The sequence below is a fragment of the Enhydra lutris genome, unplaced genomic scaffold (assembly GCF_002288905.1).
Source record: "Enhydra lutris kenyoni isolate GAN:26980312 unplaced genomic scaffold, ASM228890v2 scaffoldscaffold13, whole genome shotgun sequence".
Lineage (NCBI taxonomy): Eukaryota > Metazoa > Chordata > Mammalia > Carnivora > Mustelidae > Enhydra > Enhydra lutris.
The window spans coordinates 18,058,431-18,081,248 of NW_019154097.1; the positions used below are offsets into that span (position 1 = coordinate 18,058,431).

General features: G+C 40.6%; 1 protein-coding gene across 4 annotated transcripts in view; it reads right to left on the reverse strand.

The window, feature by feature from the left end:
• Positions 1 to 22,818, reverse strand: part of LOC111145805 (lysophosphatidic acid receptor 1) — a 204,408-nt gene that overhangs the window by 58,711 nt on the left and 122,879 nt on the right. For all 4 annotated transcript variants that reach the window (XM_022501040.1, XM_022501037.1, XM_022501039.1 and 1 more), the window contains exon 2: positions 21,549 to 21,708. In XM_022501040.1, the coding sequence (XP_022356748.1) occupies positions 21,549 to 21,593 (45 nt within the window). In that variant the 5' untranslated portion in view covers positions 21,594 to 21,708. The remainder of the gene's footprint in view (positions 1 to 21,548; positions 21,709 to 22,818) is intronic.

A 22,818-nucleotide genomic window follows, 5' to 3' on the forward strand; every position in this document is an offset into this window, starting at 1 on the left:
TAACCTACAATGAATCCAAAATGTAGTTGACACTTTGATGCTGCTCTACAAAAAGTGAAGTGTACTTCAGGTTTTTCCAAAATGTGAAGTAAGGATGTTTTATTATGTGTTCTTATTTTTCATCAATTAGAATACACTCATTTATTAATTATACTCACTTGAATCCTAAAGGGGCTGAGCAAGTTTATAACATAATATAGGTAGTCAATAATATGATTAAAATTAGAAAATAAATAGTAACATAAAATAGAAATGTGAAAATTACACATCAAGTAGAATAAGTGATTCTCCTAAAGCCTTGAGTTTGTCTGAGACTCCTAGAATCAGAAATTATTTAAAGACAGCTCACATCCTAACTTTTTATCTTTTATGTTTAACCAATGACTTAGCAAATATGACAGTTTTAACCACTATTTTTGATCCAATGTTATACTGAATATCCATAGGGTATACAAAAATTTTAATAAACACCAAACATTACAAGAGTGTAAAATGCTTATTAAATGGTTACTATTCTGACTTGGCCAGACATTTAGTCTCTCCTCCTTTAGACTTTAAGACCTTTTAGATCATGTTTCTATCATTACCCTTACCATGTATATCATTATTTATCAGCTGTCTGTTTCTTAAGGAGATCATGGCCCAAGAAAAGAGTGAAGACCTTGTCTTACACACCCTGGTAATCTTGTTTACTTTCCAAAAAGTCTCATTCATTGGAGATCTGAGAACCTGGTTTGTCATGTCCCACTCTACCCCAAATCATGCCAGTCCTCTGGCTATTTCATCTAATTTTCTTGCCTCTCAGTTTCTTGACCCCATCCCTAATGACCTTCTATTTCATTATAACTCAGCTGCCCACTCCCATGGTCACACCCTGAACTTTGTAACCACTCAGAACTATCTCCCTTTGGAAATAAATTATACACTTTAATTACTCACCACACCTGCCATTTTTCCAATTTTCTCATTTGATCCCCAATACATCAATTCTTTGAAGTCATCTATTTCCTTACGCATCCTACCTTTCCCCACTGGATACTCTCGCTATCTTCTCCCTTTCCCTATACAGCTTAGATTTCATAGTATACATTTCAACCTCTTTATTGCTAAGACAGAAATACATTCTCTCCTTGAAGATTCTGAGGTCAGATCCTTCAAAACTCAATTTTTTTTTCTGGTTTTAAGAACAGTTACACAGTAGATAATCCTTAGATGATAAAATATCCCCCAATAAAATTTGAAGCCTCATTCCATAATCATACACATTATTTTCTATAGCAAAATATATTAACATATACATTAAATTTGATAAATAAAAGTTATAAATAGCCTCACATAAATTCATTCTGAGGTATTGCCACTAAGTGAATTATGAAAAAGTCTTCAGTTTTCAGACCTTGAATATTTTAACTTCAGATAAGGAAGAAGAGACCTTTCTCCTTTAGCCTACTTGCCTCACTGCCCTTCCACGACCAGTCTCTTGAAATAACACCAGTCTTGGCTGAATGCAACTGGATGTCACTTCCACATCTATACCAAGGCTTCTGAGAAACATTCAAGAAAATTGACATACCTGGGAGATTGTTTCTGATCTAAATTCATGACATCTAACCTCAATGGAGACTTCAGGAGCACAAGGGGTTTGATTTTCCCATCATTCTCCCTCTTCTCCACAGTGGCTAATTTAAGCTTACCTACTGTTCTCTTTGATGAAAAACAAAATCACCTATTCAAGAATCCATCCTTTCTTCCTCTTCTGTTACAATGGAAGGGGTCTACCTTCCATCCAAGTGTTGTGAACTCCTACACCTGACCTCCAGCCTCAACCCAAACTGCTAATGACTTCCAGCCCTCTTCTTTAGCTCTAGGTAATGTGATGTGCTCTCCCTCATCTCTGCTTCTCAGAACAGTGGTTTTTTTCTATCAAGATCACTTGGAGGGTTTCTAAAACATGGATTGCTGGCCAGATCCTGAAAATTACTGATTCGGCAGATATAAAGTTGGTCCCCAGGTGATACTGATGCTGCCGGTCCAGAGACCACACTTTGACTCCCACTGGCCTAGAACAATCATCCCCCAGTTTTCACCTGGCTCCCTTGCTCTCATTCTTCATGCAGAAAGGAAACCGTCAGTTTCCCTAGACATTCCCAAGTCTAGGCAAGGTGTTTTCTGCTACAGTACCCTGCATTTATCCCACAATAACACTCAGCACACTGTATAATAATTGCTCAATTAACACTTCCTCATAATAGACCATAAACCCTATGAGAGCCGAAATCCTAACTTTCTTGTTCATTGTTGTACAGCATTCAACTGTTAGATTAGATGCTAACTATATGTTGGTTGCATTAATAAATTCCAGAAATGTTTACAAGTTTCCTCTCTGCAAAGGACATACAATACACAAAAATATAAATTCTAACTAGAAATGCAAAACTCTCTCTTCCCTTTAGCCCCTATAACCATTTACTTTCTCTGGACAAATCCATTTTTAAATCAAACACCAAGCACACAGTATTTCACAGTGTTCCAACTTTGTAAACACCACACCACATTTAATGACATAACTTACATGACTGTTTGAACCCCAGTTTTCTCATCTGTGAAATAAGAAAACTGAGCTAGATTATTATTATCTGTATCAAGAGAATTCTGGATAAGAACTTAACATTTCATAAAAATTGCAAGCTAAATATTAAGACAGCACAAAATATGTCTGGAATGGAAATATTAAGGATAGAATATACCTGAGAAAAAGAGGGAATGTCAGCTGAATTGAGGGTAACAGGACTGAACTGAAAGAAGAATGAAATCTCCTCTCTTTTCATCTGCAAAAAGGAGGCCTGGAGTATAAGTGAAGGTGACCCCGACAAAGCCACCAACGGGGTAGAGTCAACCGGCTTTCTCACTTCTTCAGGACCCAAGGGACTTAGGCAGAAACCCAAATCAAGCTCAGGGAGAATCTAACTCAACTATGATTGGACTATAATACATTCAGGCAGTCATGCTTATAACAATACAGCAAACAGAAAAAAAAAATCAAATACAGTAAGACAAAAATGCAACCTCAGAGGAGAGGACCATTCTGAAGAATAGAAAATACCCACCTTGAGCAAATTTATTGGGGGAGGAGGGGAGGTTAAAAGAAAAAGATTAAGTTATAGGACATTTCTGATTTGTATTCTCAAAGCACTTTGTTAGGGTACTAGCACTGAAAACAGAACAAGCCATGGTGAACACAAAAAAAAAAAACAAAACAAAAAAACCAGTAAAAACTACATGGAGATTGTAGTTTCCTACTGCTACTGTAATAAATCACCACACAGCTTAAATACAAATTTATTACTTTGTACTCCTGGAGGTCAGAAGTCCAAAGTGGGTCTCTCACTGGGCAAAAATCAACGTGTTAGCAGAGCTGTGTTCCTTTCCAAAGGTTGCACAGTGACTTTTTCTTGTCTTTTCCAATTTCTAGAGACTGTCCACATCCTTTGGTTCTTGGCCCCCTTCCCTGAAAGCCAGCAACAGCCAATCAAGTCTTCCTCACACTGTATCATTCTAACACCTACCCTTCCCATCCACTCCCCCTTTCCACATTTAGGGACCCTTGTGCTTACACTTAGACTACCCAGATAACCTAGGATCATCTCCTCATGTCAAAATCCTTAACTGAATCACAACTTGTCTAGTAAAGTAGAATATTTACAGGTTCCAGAGGTTAAGTAATGGACATCTTTGAAAACCGCTATTGTGCCCACCAAAGATGAAAAACAACTTCTGAATTAAAATCAGCAATTCAAACAATGAAACAAAGTTGAAAATTCCAGAAAACATGAAATGGCAAGTTGAAGACATATTGAAGAAATTCACTCAGCACTCAGAGAAGATCAGAGATGACAATAGTAAAAGGAAAGGAGGCATATAGAGGGAAACATCTAGTTACTAGGAATCCAAGAAAGATCAGGACAAAGCTGAGTAAGATAGCTTGAAACATAAGTTACTGCTTAAGAAGAAAGACCTCAGATTACTGGTTTGTGTTTGTGTAAATTACAAAACAGAGTTAATTAAAAGCAACAAGAATTTAGATATAACTTGGTTAGATTTTGCAATCTCAAGGGTAAAGATAGAAATTCTTTAGGTATAAAAAGAAAAAACAAAAAAATAAACAAAAAGCCAACAAATCAAATACCTAGAGAAAGAGAGACAAAATAGGGTATTGCCAAGCTACTGCGACAGAAGAAATCCAAAGGACAGAACACAAGCAAACTAAATCTCCATTAAATAGAGAAAATGAAGTCCATAAATTCCACAACCAACTATACTGATGTTCCCACATGAGGATAATATACAACAGTTTCAGAAATGTGGCAGGTCACAAAGAACATCATCTACATTTCCTGCCTAAAAAACACAACAGAGCAAAAGCAGTGGCAGCAACCATGGAAAACCCCGGAACACAGGTGCCTAAGTCACTGCTCTCCATGTGGTTCTAAAACTTAAAGCAAATATCAAAAGTAAGGCTTGACAGTGTACTTATAAAAATAACTTAATCTGGAATTAGAATCACTTTATCAAGAAGAGCCTGGACTACAATGCATTGAAATGAGGGAGAAGAATGTAAACATTCATTTTCTCTTCTTTCTCAAGAATCAAGACGTGCTACTTCAGTCATAACGGTAATTTTCAAAAACGTTGAAAAACCACCTCATTGAATAATTATCATATCGTTCGTAAAAAATCTAGGGAAAACAAAAATATGATCAGATGAAACTCAACACTTTTAAAAAGCTTATTGTGCTAGGGGCACCTGGGTGGCTCAGCGGGTTAAAGCCTCTGCTTTCTGCTCAGGTCATGATCTCAGGGTCCTGGGATCAAGCCCCGCATCGGGCTCTCTGCTCAGTGGGGAGCCTGCTTCCCCCCCACTCTCTCTGCCTGCCTCTCTGCCTACTTGTGATCTCTATCTGTCAAATAAATAAAAATCTTAAAAAAAAAAAGTTTATTGTGCTAAATCCAAATCACTATAGTCAGAAATTCTTCTGTAATCAGAGAAGTTGCAGAATTCTGCAACGTGCAAGGAACAAAGATGTAAATAAAACAGGATTATTTTATTCCGAAAATATTGTCCTTGATGCTAAAAAGAGAAGTCCCCATTCATGCCCTTTTCACATCCACCAATTACATCTCAGGCTGATGGGGTGGAGGGAGGCCTCTTGGCTGCCCTGCACAGCAGATGTTCCCAATCTGAGACGTTTACCTCACCCTATCATGTGATCTCGAAAGAAGTCATAACAATTCCACCAAGCCTGAATGCTAAGGAGCCACATACTTCATCTTCACTATGCACCTCATTGACTTGTCCACACACTCACAGACATTTAGAGAATGCCAGGGAGGGGTGGGGCACTGCACGGCACTATGGCTTACAGGGGTACCGAAATGATACCCCTGGTGCCTGCTGCACATCCCCTCACAGTCCACACAATGTGATTTTTTAAGACAATAATGTAGTCATTTCCACCTGTAGCCAGGTGGAAAAGAGAACAACACATGGCACAAGCTCTCAGACTGGTAATCAACCCTTTGTGATTTAGTAACTATTTAGATAAAAAGTGTGTGTGCAACTGACCTTCTAAAAGGGAGATTTTACTCCACACTGGATAAAGGACCAGTCGTAAGATATACATCAAGCTTAGTTTCCCATTTCTGCGAAAGTAAAACAATGGAGTGAATGCTTCTCCCTGATTCTGACGCTGGGGAGAGCTAACGCGTCTTCAGTAAGCCCTGTAACTGCCCAGATTGGTGATTCTCTTATTTACAAAGCAAGGTATGAATGCTAAGGCCCCTGAATTCAAGTTCCTCAATCTAAAATAATCAGGCCTTCTACACATTTCTTCCCCCTTCCAAAAAAAGAAAGAAAGAAAGAAAGAGAGGGAGGGAGGGAGGGAGGAAGGAAGAATCAGAAGAGAGCACAGAATTAAATGCCATCTTTATGAAGAAAAATAATTCTCACCCCATTTAGAGCCTCAACTTAGAAACCAAAAAGTGAAAGGATCTGCCACTAGAACTAGAAAATGGGCCACAAAACAATGCTGATAGAAACAAAAAATGTTTGAAAGCTATAATTTGGGGGGGGGGGGGGTGCGGATGGTGAGGGAGAGAATCTCAAGCAGGTTCCACGTTCAGAGCAGAGCCCTATGTGGGCCGTGATCTCATGACCCTGAGATCATGACCTGAGTCTAAATCATGATCCAGATGCTTAACTGACTGAATCACCCCTGCACTCCTGAAAGCTAGAATTATTACCAAAGGTACAGAATAGGCCAACTATAAGATTTTTGAAAGTTTACCTGAAAAGGTACATAAAATGCTATTTCTTATAAAGTAACAATGTACATGAAAAGAGATGTACCTATGTAAAGAGAAACCACTGAAAGTAAATTGCACCCCAGTAAAAATACTCTGTATCTGTTACAGCCCCTTGCAAGGGGCAGAGAGATAAAGTGGGGAACATTATACTCATCAAATTTCCAACAAGAAAATGCTGAGTTGGTCCTAAGAGGAAGGAATTTTTTTAAAAAATTAATAAAAGGATTCAGAGGTTATGGAGAAAATATAATACTCTTTTCAATTCATTATTGAGTTAAAAGGGAACCACAAGCCAAGGTGACAGGCGGCCCCAGTAGCACACTGTCAGATTACGGAGACAGGGCATTAAATATTACTGGGGGGAAAAGGAGCCCTGAGCCTTGACGGAGGCAGTGAGCTAAAACTAAGAACAATCACTAAGCTAGAAGGCTTGAAGATCCCTTATCAGTAAAAGAGTGCAGGGGTGTGTGTGTGTGTGTGTGTGTGTGTGTGTGTGTGTGTGTGTGTGTAATCTACCCACTTGCACTGGGGAAAACAAGGAAGTCTGTCTGTCTCAGCTTAGGCTCCAGGCTAGGAAATAGATAAAAAGTCTCCCTTCTGAGTCATGACCCCAAGCCTATAAATCACATAGAGTTGTGATCTGAAGTTCAACTACCTGCCAAGTCTTGTGAAGTCACAGGAGAATGACCACAAACCATGGTCCTGGGTGTGCGATATCCCCACCCCCTTCCTCCTGCTGCACATTTACCTGGCACTAGCAAGCAGCGAACCTCTCCGGAAGGCCAGACCTGAGGGCAGCCAAACCAAAGACAATCTCATCACCAAAAGAACAAGGACACACGAGGAATACCACATGTGAGAACCAGCAGAACAGTCCACAGCGGGATTAGTCCCAAGCATAGCAGATTAAAGATTATCAGAATATCAGATTTAACATGCATACCTGACATCCAGTCTAAAGAGGATCTCCTTCCCCTGATGCAAGCTTTCCTTCCAACGCCTCTGCTCCCATCCTATGTGTTACTGCCACTCAGCATTCTACTTCCATTTGTTTTTAAACCTACCTAAAATACTTGATATCACAGGGTTTTTTTTTTTTTTAAGATTTGTTTTAGAGAGAGAGAGAGCACACAAGCAGGAGGAGGGGAGGGAGGAAGAGAGATAGTCCCAAGCAGACTCCATGCTGACTGTGGAGCCCAATATGGGGTTCCATCTCATGACCCCAAGATCATGACCTGAGCTAAAACCAAGAGTTGATGCTTAACTGACTAAGCCACCCAGGCACCCCTCCTGTTTTGGTTCTATATTTTCAAAGTCTATTTGGCTATCTTTGTATGAAGCAGCCTAGCTGTTACAAGAACAAACAAGGAAACTAAGAGCAAAAGAAATTATTAGTCAATATTTTTTAGGAATATAAATAAGAGCTTCTAAATACATTATATATTCCTAATGTATATTAGACATTTATGTATTTATATATTATAGTGATATTAGAACATACATATAATTATATATCATATATAATATACAAATATAATTTTATAATTCAAGAATGAATAGGGTTTAATCCAGAATGCAAAGATGATCTAACATTTAAGTATCTAATAATACAATTCACCTCACAAATTCGAGGAAAGAAAAAAAGCCAATGATTATCTCAACAGACTTGAGAAGAATGTATTTGGCAAACTGTAGTGCCCTTTCATGATAATATGGCAATGTAGAATTATAAGGGAGCTTCTTTAGCTTGATAAAAGATCCACGGCAATTGTCGCTGTTGATGGAAGTATTCCCTTTAAAAAACAGAAATGAGGGGCGCCTGGGTGGCTCAGTGGGTTAAAGCCTCTGCCTTTGGCTCGGGTCGTGATCCCAGGGTCCTGGGATCGAGCCCTGCGTCGGGCTATCTGCTCAGCAGGGAGCCTGCTTCCCTTCCTCTCTCTCTGCCTGCCTCTCCGCCTACTTGTGATCTCTCTCTCTGTCAAATAAATAAATAAAATCTTAAAAAATAAATTAATTAATTAATTAAAAAAAAACCAGAAATGAAACAAATTACCAAATGCTTTTTTAGCATGTATTGGTGGTCATAGCCAAACAGTAAGAACAAAAAACAAAAAGAATTGGAAAAGAAAAACTTATTGTTTTTCACAAATGAGATAATCAGTTACATAGAAAATGCAAAGATGACAGTATGAATAGGGCTTAGCCAATTTGTTAGATTAAACATCAAGTCACGTGAATCAGCTGTGTTTCTACAAACACCAGAAAAAGTATTTTTTTATTTTAAGAACTCATTTACGAGAACAAAATCTCTAATGTACCTAAGAATAAGTCTAAATATTCAAAACTTACAAGTAAACCTAAACAGAGAAAATATTTTATGGCCAGAGAAAGATATTAAGATGTCAATATTCCTGCTATTAATGTATTAATTCAGTGCAATAAAATGAAAAATCCCAAAGGGTTCATCATGGTGCTTGACAGTTTCCCTGAACATTGACATGGAGGTATACAAGAATCAGAATACCCAGGTAACTTGGAAGACAAGTTGTCCTATAAGATGCACCACATTTTTAAAGTCATAGTAGTTAAGACATTGTCACAGAAAATCATGAACGGCCCAATGGAATAGCGAGCCAGAAATTTCATAAGAGACATGCTTTACCCATCAATGGAGAAAATGGTGTAACTATTCCTCTATATGAAAAAATAAAATAAATTGATTATGCCACATACACAGAAATCAATTTCAGGTAATATAAAGACATGTGTGAAAAATAATAAATCTCTAAAACTTTTAGAAGAAACGAAGACCTATGTTTATAACCCATAAACAGATTTTTCCAAACAAGGCCAAAACATTGACAAAATACGACTAATTAGAAACCCGAGACTTCTATGCTGCAAAGAACTTATAATTAGCAAAAAGAAAAGCCGAAGACTAGAAGAAATTCTGGCAATGTCCACAAAAAAGACTTACAGAGAAATGTACAAAGCAAACAATCCAATAATAGAACAGGCAGTGCTAAGGAGAGGTAATTCACAGAAGAGGAAACCTTAATGGCCAATAATCACACGAAAAGGTAATTGGTCTTCAAGGAATCAGAAAAAGTTACATACAAAGTGCAGTCAGATGCAATTAGGTCCATCAGGCTGGCAACAATTAACACGTGTGAAAACATCAAGAGTTGTCAGTGGGAGTAAAATTTAGTACAACTGCTTTGAAAAAGTTTGGCAGGAGCCACTCAAGTTGGACATGTTCCTACACGTGACTGAGAGATTCTAATCCTAGAAAAAACTCACACATGTGCCTAAGGAGGCATGCGCAAGACTTTTCATTGTTACTCTCTTCTTTAACATTGAAATAGGAGGGTGCCTGGGTGGCTCAGTGGGTTAAGCCTCTGCCTTCAGCTCATGTCATGATCCCAGGGTCCCAGGATCGAGCCCCACATCAGGCTCCCTGCTCAACGGGAAGCCTGCTTCTCCCTCTCCCTGCCCCCAGCTTGTGTTCCCTCTCTTCTTGTCTTCTCTCTGTCAATCTCTTAGATAGATAAATAAAATAAACACGTTGAAATATCAGAAGCAACATAAATACCCATCAAGTGGAGAACGGGTAAGTTATAATCTGGACAGAAAGGTATGCTATGGAGCAGTCAGAATGAACAAAGAGAGCTTTATGTATGCTGATGACTAAAGCAGTGGGTGCACCACACCATTCTTGGGAAGCATTTCTTGCAGAAATACGAAATATCGTTTGTGTTTTCCCACGTATGTATATATATCCACCAACACACACAGGGAGATGACAAATCTCCATGTCGGGCGTGAGCCAAGAGGGAGGTTCATTAAACTAGCAAAGACTACAAGGGGTTTCAACTTTATCTGTAATTATTTGTTTCATTTATTCAAGACCCAAAGATTTTGAAGGGATTACACCAAAATGTTTAAAATTTTACAAGGCTGGGTAACAGATCTACCACTGTATTGTAATAGTGTCTACACTTTTCTGTAGGCTTGACATATTAAAAAAAACAACAACAACAACGACAACAATAATAAAAACCACACAGGGGTGCCTGGGTGGCTCAGTTGGTTGACTGCCTCCGGTAATAATCCTGGAGTCGCTGGATCAAGTCCCGCATCAGGCTCCCTGCCCAGTGGGGAGTCTGATTTTTCCCTCTGCCCCTCCCCCACTCTCCTGCTCTTCCTCTCGTTCTCTTTCAAATAAATAAATAAAATCTTAAAAAAAAAAAAAAAACACGCGCAGCTAATGGAGTTGGGAGTCACAGCAAATGGGCTGCATCGTCAATTTAAAAGGGCTCGGGAAGAAGGAGAGGGAAGGGTAGCAGCAAGCCCAACAGTGTGATTAAAGAGTAACACCTGGATATGGGATGATACTTCACCTTCAATTGCCCATTTCCTGGGAGACAGCAAGGGGAATGGGAGGCGCCACCACAGATTTATAGCGGCTGGAAACTTATATTAGACTCAGCGAAACCGGAGTTCAAATGCCAATTATATAACACTCCCCTCTCAGTGCTCCGTTTCCTCAACTGCAAAAATGGAGAGAAAAACACCACCCACTTTGAAAGATGGAGTACTTATTACTCAGTCTCTGAGATCCCTTCTCTGGAAACTTTTGAATTCAGTAACCCAGAGAGCTTGACATTCATAAATCAATGACCACCTCCAAACACAATGTTCTTGAACTCACAGATGAAAACAGTATGTCATTCATCCATGAAGAAAATGAAAAATTATTTTCCATTAGCCCCTCTTTTTCATAGTCTGACAATAGAATGTTTCCTTATTATCTTGTTCCCATTTGTTTTTTTTCTTTACAGCGATATGGGTGTGGACTGGTGTCTATTTCTCCTGATGCTTTATCTATCCCCACACAAATACCTCACTGCCTTATTCATTTTAACTTTATTATAAATTCTGGTATCTGGAAAAGTACTTTTTCCCATCTAGTTTTTCTTTAAGATTTTATCAGTTTTTTTGACCTTTTATTTTTTTAAAGATTTTGTTTATTTATTTGACAGAGATCACAAGTAGGCAGAGAAGCAGACAGAGAGAGAGAGGAGGAAGCACGCTCCCTGCTAAGCAGAGAGCCCTATGTGGGGCTCGATCCCAGGACCCCGGGATCACGACCCGAGCCGAAGGCAGAGGCTTTAACCCACTGAGCCACCAAGGCACCCCTGACCTTTTTTATTTTTATACAAGTGTTAGAACTCGTGAGGTTTCCAAACAAATTTAGTATTTTATTGTGATCACATTCAATCTACAAAATGCATTTGCAATGAACTGACATCAAATCAGTGAGTCTTACAATCTACTGACACAGGACCTATACAAGTCTTCTTGAAGGTCTATGAAACTTTGATAAGTAATCTGAAAGAGCTCTTACATCTATTTTATTATTATTCTTAGGTGCTTAATACTTTTCACATACTTTCTTAGGTGCTCAATACTTTTCACATACTTACACGTTGCTTGTCTGGATAATTTTCTCAACTAACAGTGGTTTCTTTTATTACTGAGATATAACTGATAAATAATATTAGTTTCAGGTGCTCAGTTTTTAAAAATAAGATTATTTACCTATTTAAATCTTTATATTCTACCACCTACACTTATGTACTCTTTTATTCCTACAAAGCTCATCTGCTTTTTTTTCTGTAATACAGAAAGCAATAAAACGTGCATCCAAAAGCAGCAGCATTCACTACTTTATTGGTTTTTTAATGATTTTAAGGAAAATATGCAAAAAAGTTCTAAGAATAAGTGTATATTCCTGATACATCATCTGAAAAAGCTAAACATCACAGTGTAACTACAACCATAATCCTCACAGATTCCCCATCACGCCTCCTTGTTTCTTCCACCTTTTCTTGCTCCACTATCAAGGAACTGAATTCCCATCTGCAAGCTCAGTGTCATCCTAGTTTTCCAAGCTCATCCTGAATGAAACAACGGCCGATGAGCAGCTGAGTCTCCACCCTGATGGGTCTCACAGAGGTAGGAAGATCTTTGCCTGACCATGACTGCGAGTCCTGAGTCCCCACTGATCACCCACTCAATCCAGCATGTCAGAGATAAACCCAGAACACAAGCCATAGGGCTGGGGTTCTTCTGGGTCCTCCCCTCCACTGTTTTTTCCAGATTTCTTTGGTAACCTGATCGACTACAATTAAGGTCATGCTAGACAGAGTTTCGGAGTATGCAAAGCCCTTGAGTTGGGGCTCAAAGCTGATTCTGGATGAACAGATCTTCTTTCCAGGCCTCAACTAAGCCTCCAAAACTTACCCATGCTGGCTGGTGGGCGTTCATCTAAGTGCAAATATTGAGACATCAGGAAGCTACCTAGTTCAACCATGTCCTATCCCTCCTTTCTCTGAGACTGGAGGTTCTTGCTTCCAAAGTGGGTCTGAATCATTGAAAGTCACTTTACTTCCAACTTAACCTTCCAAGAACTCAATCTATTCCATGACTCTTTCACAAACTTTTTGTCTTAGACGCTAAGGTGAAGGTAACAATACACTTCTTTCCCAGCCTGTGCCTGCCTAGGATTACCGTTTATGAAGTGGGATAAGTTTAACTGAAGGGCAGTTCTTAAGGGATGCTGTGCAATTATGAAACAGCAGTATCATCACAGACAGGGGATGGAGGCTGATTCTTTAAATGACAGTCTTCTTATAGCAAGGAACGGTTCTCCAAAGACAGAAATCTGGACTCTGTGATTATGCTCTCCTCCACTGGGAAATGCAGCAGGGCCCGGCCCCACCTTAGTGTCTATTCCTGGAAAAGCTGCAGTGAAAGTTCAAAGAAAAATAGTTGGAGAAGCTAGGCAGGCGAAAAGGAAACTAGGCAAACAGCATCAGAATGGGCAGAAGAGTGAGAAAAACACATCCCTTTTGAAGGCTATAGAGGTAGCTCCATTAATCATTAAAGACTAATTAGAAAGAAAATATTGGAAAGAAAAAGCAGCAAACACGAAAGGTCTTTGTACCCAGGTATCTTCATTATATGAATAGAAAAGTCAAAATGTGCCCTCATATAGATGAATGGATAAAGAAGATGTGGTGTGTATAGAATATTACTTGGCCATAAAAAGGAATGAAATCTTGCCATGTGCAACAATGTGGACAGACTCAGAGGGTATTATGCCAAGCGAAATAATTCAGAGAAAGAAATTCTGTATGATTTCATTCATATGTGGAATTTAAGAAACAAAACAAATGAGCAAAAGAAAAAAAGAGAGAGAGAGACACACACACCAAGAAACAGACTCTTAACTATAGAGAACAAACTGATGGTCACCAGAGGGGAGGTGGGTGGGGGGATGGGGGAAATCGATGATGGGGATGAAGGAGTGTACTTGTCAAGACGAGCACTGAGTAATGGACACAACTGTTGAATCACTATACTGGACACTACAGTGTACACTATTGTGCACTATATTATACACCTGAAACTAATATAACACTATATGTTAACTATAATAGAATTAAAGTTCAAAACTTACTAAATGGGTATAATTGTTAAACATTTCCTAGACCCATTCTAAGTAAAATCACGTGGTCTCGGGGCTCCCAGCTGGTTCAGTCCCTGTGGCATGCAACTCTTGGATTGTGAGTATAAGCCCACACTGGATGTGGAGTTTACTTAAAGAAAATAAATAAATAGGGAAGCCTGGGTGGCTCGGCTGATTAAGTGTCTGCCTTCAGCTCGGGTCAAGATCCTGGGGTCCTGGCACTGAGTCCTGCATTGGGCTCGGAGCCTGCTTCTCCCTCTGCCTGCTGCTCCCCCTGTTTGTGCTCTCTCTCTCTCTCACCCTCTCCCTCTCTGGCAAATAAATGAATAAAATCTTAAAAAAAAAAAAAAAAGAAATACATAAAATCTTTTTTTAAAAAATCACATGATCCTGGGCACCTGGGTGGCTCAGTGGGTTAAGCCTCTGCCTTCTGCTCGGGTCATGATCTCAGGGTCCTGGGATCGAGCCCCGCATCAGGCTCTCTGCTCAGCAGGGAGCCTGTTTCTCTCTCTCTCTCTGCCTGCCTCTCTGCCTACTTGTGATCTCTCTCTCTCTCTCTCTCTCTCTCTCTGTCAAATAAATAAATAAATAAAAAACCTTTTTTAAAAATCACACGACCTTTTGTCACGTGAGATAATTAACTCCCTATCCTTCTTCCCCCACCTTTATTTTATGTAAGTTGGTTTGGAGGGGGGAAGAAAATGTGCCCTCATACTCTGAAATAAAATATCCTCTCAAGCTTTATCTGAGCTTATAAACACAAAAAAGAGCAGAGATGAATTTAAATTGCAATAAAAGCACAAGTTTTAACCTCTAAGAGAAATGTGGCTCAAGACAGAGTAAGTCGGAAATCTAAGTGTTTATCTACGCATGCATTTGTTCCTGGCAATAGGCTGGAGTTTTCCGTACTGTTTATCTAACTTGGCTTTCCTCTGATGGATCTCTGGCACACTACATAAGCACATCATATACACACACCATTTGTAGAGGTAACCACCTTCTCCCTGTAAAGAATTCTCAGAATAATTATGGGGGGGGGGAGGAAGGAAATAATATAGGTCACATATCTAACTAAGGGGCTGATAGTGTACTTAACAGATATTTTGCCATTTAAACAGATAAAGGACTTCACAGATATTTTGCCACTTAAACTTAGGAGCACAGTGTATATTATTTGAATTTTAGAGATTAAAAGAAATAAAACTAAAAGAGATACCTATATTAAAACATGCCGTAGCAGAGCGCCTGGGTGGCTCAGTGGGTTAAGCCTCTGCCTTCGGCTCAGGTCATGACCTCAGGGTCCTGGGATGGAGCCCCGAATCGAATCGGGCTCTCTGCTCAGCAGGGAGCCTGCTTCCTCCTCTCTCTGCCTGCCTCTCTGCCTACTTGTGATCTCTCTCTGTCAAATAAATAAATAAAATATTAAAAAAAAATGCCGTAGCTATGAGATTTGACCTAAAATTCACCTGTATCTCAGCTCAGGAACTCTTTTTTCTCAATTCCATGTTAGATGAAGCCAGACCACACCATGTCTTCACTGTGTGGCACTGGAAATATATTTCAAATTCCAATATTTACATTTTAGTCTAAAAGCCCTATCCAGCTGTCTGTAATCCCTTAGAGACTGAAAATTTAACAATTACAATCATTCTTTTACTTTGGAGCCTTCAGTGTATGTCCCATTTTTTTTTTAAGACTCTTTGTTTTTTTTAAAGACTTTATTTATTTGACAGGGAGAGAGATCACAAGTAGGTAGAGAGGCAGGCAGAGAGAGAGAGGAGGAAGCAGTTTCCCGCTGAGCAGAGAGGCCGAGGTGGGGCTCGATCCCAGGACCCTGAGATCGTGACCCGATCCAAAGGCAGAGGCTTAACCCACTGAGCCACCTAGGCGCCCCCATTTCATTTTTTCTTATTCTTCAGTGGTGAAATATTCTGATTCATATGTCAATCTACCTCCCACTTAGAGAATAAAGGGAGGAAACGGAACTGCCTTTTAAACCTTAAAAAGTGATGGAATAGTCTTAGAGAAAACGGATCTATCAATGTGTTTAAAGGATAACGCGACTGCAAAACCACTTTTTAGAAGAGCAACTGGGGATATCTGAATATGGAGGAGTATAAAAAAAACATTAAGGAGTTGTTTAAAATTTTGTTAAATGTGATAACGGTACTGTGGTTATAGACATGAATAATTTTTAGAGATGCACACCGATGTACAAAGGTCAAGGTGAGAGACACGATGTCAAACATTGGCTTTACAATGGTTCATCTCCCCAAATGAGAGGAAATGAAACAAGCATGGTAAAATACTGAGAACTGTTAAATCTAGGTAATGGCTTTACTGGGAATTGTTATACTATTCTTTTTTTTTTTTTAAGATTTTATTTATTTATTTGGCAGATAGAGATCACAAGTAGATGGAGAGGCAGGCAAAGAGAGAGAGGAGGAAGCAGGTTCCCTGCTGAGCAGAGAGGCCAATGCGGGGCTCTATCCCAGGACCCTGAGATCATGACCTGAGCCGAAGGCAGAGGCTTTAACCCACTGAGCCACCCAGGCGCCCCTGTTATACTATTCTTTTTTGTTTTTGTGAACGTTTGAAAACTGCCATCATAAAAAGTTCTAAAAATGTAAAAAACTTTAGTTTCAAAACTTTTCTTTCAATGGCAAAAAATGCAACCCACTTAATATGGAATTCAAGTGCTTTAATCCAAAAGTATCCAGTCTCTAACATCAGAAATGAAACCTCTAGAACATACATTTTGGAAATATAATGGATTTTGTTAGAGGAACCTATTGGGTAATGTTCAAAAACACCTGTCTTCCAAGAGACAAGTAGAGACCTACTTGTGTTCCATGAGAACACTGGGTATCTACTAGTCCCTATCTACCCAAACTCATGTCTTTAAAGAAAGCTACAGGAAATCACTTGCAGGGATCAAAATATCTTTGTTTCCCAGGCTTAAAACCAAGATAGCCACTTCACAAATGACAGAATGAAGTACCTTGTAAAATGCGGCTAGAATAGAGTCCTCCCTTACTGGAATCCCAGGGAGTGGGACTGGAATACCGTTGAAATTCTCCACATCAGTCCTGGGCTTGAGATAGGCCAAACTGTTCATGCATGTAGTGAACCACTCAGTGCTTCCAATCAAAAGGAAAATAAAACTTCGAATCCATCCTCTACCCACGGTCATTGGATGCGACTCAATTAAAGCAATGCTAACGAGAATTCTAGAAACAGAAACCGGCCATTAAGAGTGGCAAGATTTTTTTTTTTTAATTTCCTACCCCACCCCAAGCTCATATCTGCAGGATATGAACACATTAATTTAACCTAATGGTGAACGTGTTCCCATCTGCAAACATTTCCCTAAAGGTTTCCTTGGGCAAGGAACTCTTTATCAAGGCCTAGACTAACACAGGAGTATCTTAGCTACACACGGTCTTCCTGCTGCTACTAGCCCGGTTTCGCTGCAGTATTTATCTCGCTTCGTAAGAACAAGGTGCTTTCTCAACAGGAGAAAACAAAAATCCGCCTCACAGTCTAGTCAGGGGCAAAGCAGGGAATACAAACTTGTCCCACTTCAAAGCACAAGGCCTATCTGTCACTAACTAAACAGCAACCCCAGCCCAAGTGACAAAGGAAGCTTTCTTCCCTATTATTGTTTGAAACAATCACAGGCTATTTGTTCATATTAATTAGCTTATATCTAGTATTAGGCAGCCTTGATTAGAAAAATGCTCTTTGTTACCAAATGAATAGAGAAAAACAAAACCAAAAGCTTTTTTTTTTTTTTTTGCAATTGTTTTTTTTGCCTTAGAAAAGGATTGTCAGGATTCTCACACTCGAAGGTGGGTTTATCTTTACACAGGTCCCTGAATTCAGTCTAAAAGAACGCGAGTGGATAGGCCAGACGATACCAGGCTAGGCTGATGGAAGGAATTGCTCATTTCGCCTTGTCTGAGGAGACGGTGTATTTCAATTACTTTCACCTTCTCTGAACCTGGAGAAACCTGGGAGAGTAGACATCCATACAGACTCGTGAGCGAGGGCAAGTCAGCCTGGGACTAAAATCTGACAGCACAAATTACATGTGAAGAACGGATGTACAGATCATCAGAAGGCATGTTGTTGACCAGAGGACCTGGGAACAAAGTGACCCAGGGACGTGCAGCTCTCCAGGAGCATAAGCTCCCTCTCCCTGGGACCTAAGCTGATAGTTTACTGCTGACTCCTTCCAGGTGGACTTGGGTTCCTCCAACAATCCGAGGCTGCTTGTTCCCAGCACATGCTAAGAATAATGGGACTTGCTACCCTCATTGAGATTAATTAATGAACTTGTTCAATAGAACTATCAAAAGTCAGGGTCTGAAGCCAGCCCCATGACTCCAAAGCTACACACGCTTCAAGACTAATGTTTAATTCTTCCATGTAGCTTTCGAGGCGCTGTAAGAATCTTCTCCGACCTTGTAACCTAACCCATCTCCCTCCTCTACAACCAGAAGTATGCTGATAAATACCTAACAATGGGCCCTTAGAGTCAGGGACTGCGTTTGCCAATTTCCCTGTATAAAGACTCCACCCCGGCTGAGTGCAAGCTACAAGCATGAAGTCAGCGGGCTCGCACGGTTCCTGAAAATGTTAACAACCGGATCTCAGGAGCTGGCAGAGCTGGCTTGAGCACATCCGTGCTTACCACCTCACACCCCAGCAGACGGCAGCTATCCTGAGTGGATCCCCAAATGCTGGGCTCTCGCTCTCCCCTTGGGACATTCGACATTCACACGTGCTCCTTCTCCTCCCTTGTCAAAGTGAGGACACATCAGCTCCCAGCCTGGCAGTCCTCCCTCCAGAAGCCTTCCCGGATCCTGCAGATCTTTCCTAGCTGCTTTACTTTTCTCCTAAAGTCCCCATACTTCTATCCTAGCGGGTGTGACATTGGTCTCTAATATTTTGTTTCCCCGTCTGCACATTTCCCACTACATTTCTAAACTCTGCAGGGCAAAAGCCTTGTTTCTTTTATTTATTCTTGGACTCCCCAGGCCTGCCCACAGTGAGCGTGCTCAACACTATTAACTAAAGTGTACTGAGCACTCGGTGCCAGACTTTGTTCTAGGTTTCAGACATATTATCTCATTTCATCCTTAAAACAATCCTATGAAGCTGGCTCTGTAATTTTTATGTGCATTTTGCAGATAAGGAAGCACCTCACAGGGCAGAAACCTTTCTCCCACCCCCACAGGCTCAGGCAGTAAACGCTGAGCCAGGATTTAAACCCCAGGATTTAAACCCAGGGAGAGCCCTTGAACATCTATCCCAGGGTTTGACTTTTTGCCCCTCCCCCCACCCCCGGTAATTCTCAACAAGAAAACTTACTATATTTAAATTCTCTCCAATGAGAGAAATTAAATATTAAGGGACAGGATGTCATCAGGTAGGGTTAAACTTTAGAAGGGCTTTTTCTGTCTCCCAAGATCCAATTTTTGCACTCTGGGGGAAAACATCATCCCCACTGACAATGTATGTTCTAGACTTTTCACTATGCGCTTACATTAATGTATCCTATGGTCGTCCCTAAAAACATACGACCTTGGTTTACGGTTTGAATGATATCTTCCTGAATGAGTCTGCATTTTACTTTCTTTTTCCTCTGTCAGGTATCTTAGGGAGACAAAACTGTGTTGAGATATGTACTTACCATTTTTCTAATTGCTTCATGGTACTTAAATCATACCAGCACGCCTGAATTGTCGCTCTGCTATCGTATATTCAGAAAGTTTTGTACTTCTTGGCCTTCAACTAATGCTTCAGTGAATAAATATCTTAATGCACGTCTCCCTGGGCTCATCTACAAGTGTTTTTCTAATGCAGTTACTGAGATGGGAAGAGGGTATATGGAAAGGGATAGAATTTTAATAGATGCTATCAAATTACTCTCCGGAGTGACTGTACCAATTTACCTTCCCACAGAGGATTTACAAGAGCCCATATTTTCCCCAAGTGTTTGTATTCAATACAAAATCTTTCTACCTTGGGTGGTGTTAAACATTTTAATTAAATGAGTCACTGAGAAATACTACTCTGGCTTACCAGCTGATAGTAGCTTGTGTAAGAGCAAAAAGGCGTGCCGATAAGATGCTCCTCTGGGAGATGCTGACGGAAGCAACAGCGAGACAGAGGGGCTGAAATCCTTGCCCAGAAAACCGGAGCTAGGGCCTACCTCACTTCACCAGAGGCTTAGAATGGCTGCTGCATGGGGACTGCCACAGCGGACTCTGTCAGGGCGACCTCAGGTAACGGGTGCTTGGTCTCACCACACACTTACAAGGTCTCTGCAGCACTAAAAACCCGACTGAGGGGAATGGAAACCAAACAGTCCAAGTCAATGAAATGCTGGAAAAGCAAGATCCATTTACCAGAAAGAGAAATACACATGATGGTGGTAATAATAAATTTTCTGGAAAATATCAAATGCTTTAAAATCTTAAATAACAGGAGGACTTTATCCAGATGACAAATTCCAAGGTCTTTTTTTAGAAGAGACAAAAATCACTTATATATACATGAAGTAAAAATGCTCTCTGCCCCCTCCCCACCCCCCGCCCCCAGCTTCTTGGCTCTTCCCTCCACATATCCCTAACTTGAAATACATACAGAACCCAGTGGCCTGGAAAACGATACAGAACCAAAAAAAGTGTGGAAAAACATTCTGTATCACCAAGATTTAAACTTCAAACAAAATGGTTCTTTTTTCAAAGGTATACTTTTTTCTTAACCTTGGCTTAAAAATGATTATCATGAATGAGATGGGGAAGGCCACACTCTAAAAGGAGGGGCGGAAGACGAAGGAAGAGCAGATGGGAAACTAATTGTTGAGCCGCTGCTATGTGCTCCGCATATATGCTATCACTTAATCCAGAGAACCATCCCGCAAAGTATGGTGGCATGAGGAGAGGTCGAAGCTGAGCGAGGTCAGCATGACCAAGGCCATCCAACCATCGGGATGTGACTTCCGGCCCAACGCTCGCAAAGGCTGTTTCCCCACTACACCACACTGCCAGTTAAAACGGAAAGGGTCCAATTACTACTCTAATAGATCAGTCTGTAAAATAATCTGCAGGCAATGTTCTTGCCACGTGACTGCTGTTCACTGGACAGGAAAAGTAACGCATGACTACGGTTCACAAGTTTCGGGAGGGGCCTCTTCTTTGCAAAGCTCCTAGAACAGGTCAAGGCAAAACAGTAATTAGAGGAAGCAGACAATGAGACTGCATTCAGAAAACTTCTAAGATGAGATCTGGCCTGAGCTATTTCATTGAAACCCTAAAAAAAGCAAGAGAGGGAAAGCAGCAGGATTTACCTTCAACTGTCTTGACTGGGATGCCTCTAGGAATAGACAGACATTCAAAGCACTGAAAACAAAAACCCCTCCGCACAGAGGCTGGTCCTCTGTCATCACTTGCTCATTGTTCGAGCTGCTTCGAACTCAACAGCACCTCCCCCACGAAAGCACCGTTATCCAAATGCCCACCAAATGATCATTACAAGGTTTCATCCCGTCCCTAGAGTCAGACGCACCTTCTGAAACTCAATTTAAATATCTGGTGCAATCAAGATTAGTGCAAAACTTACACCAGGTTGAATCACTTACCTGGGGTTGTGAATTTAGAGGGGTGGAAGTGGAGGCAGCAGCCATGGCAGCTCCGTAGTTGTGGGCAGTGACCAGCCCCCAGCACAGCTGTGCCACACACAGGAGTCAGGTCAAGTTAGGTGTTGATCAGATCACGGTCATGCTAAGAGGAACTGTGTACCTGGAAAAGGGCAGGAAAATCCACAGTTAACCTGAAAGGACTAGGGCGTGGGAGTCAAGTACTACTGGCCAGAGGAAGCAAAAGTCCCCATGCCACACACCAACTCCTAGCTTAATGAAAGAACCCAGAAGACAGCATCGCACAACTCAGAGCCAGGACTCCCATAACACTCAGCCAAATCATGTTAGGTTGATGCATTTTCAGAAATCTGAATCCAGCTGTCCTTGCTGGCTAGATGTTTTGAGGAGGCCGTTTCAAGCTGTAAAGCTGGGGACGGTGGGCCCAAGGGAGACACCATTCCATCATTCAAAAACAAAGGACCCACGATCGATAACCGCCAGTTTAAATACAAAGGGCAAAGAGTGTCTTAAAGACCACCCAGTTCAAGTATACCCATTTGCAGATGGAAAACTGAGGTGTGGAGAAGAAACTCTTGTCATACATTTCATTAATGACAGAAGCAGGACTGGAGCCACAATCCCAGTCTCGTAGGGATTGTAAGACAGTAAGTATGTTCCATGTTCACATTTCCTCAGGAAACTGAGTTACTGCTAAAATTAAAGAAAGGGAAGACATTCCAAAGTGATAGGAGTCAGTTACAAGAAAGAATCAAGAACTCCAACTGCTGGTGGGGGCTTCATTCCTCTTGCCCATGAGTGGGGAAGAGTGCATTTCTACAGCCTTCTTGACATCCTTGGAGACAGGATGCTAGATAGGCACAAAACAGTAACAAACCTTCTGTTACTAATATGTTCATTAAGGAAACTCAAAAAGATGTTGAATTCTCTGCAGTAAAGCATGGCCCCAGTTCTATCTGAAGACCGAAGTGATCGTTTCCCCACTATAATTCGATCCGTGGGGAAACTGTTTTCATTGTAAGAATTTAAGAAAAGTCTTCCCTTCTAAGTTCTTATTCTTAGGTTGTTTTCGGGCCACCTAACAGTACCCTTTCTTTTATTCAAAAGATATTTATTGAACATCTACAGTGAACCAGGAGCATAATGAATCAAACTGAGCCAGCCCCTGACCTCAGGGAGCTCTTGTCTGGAAATATCCTTTCTCATTTCACCAGCATGCAAGATGATACTCAACACTTCTCAACTACTGGAA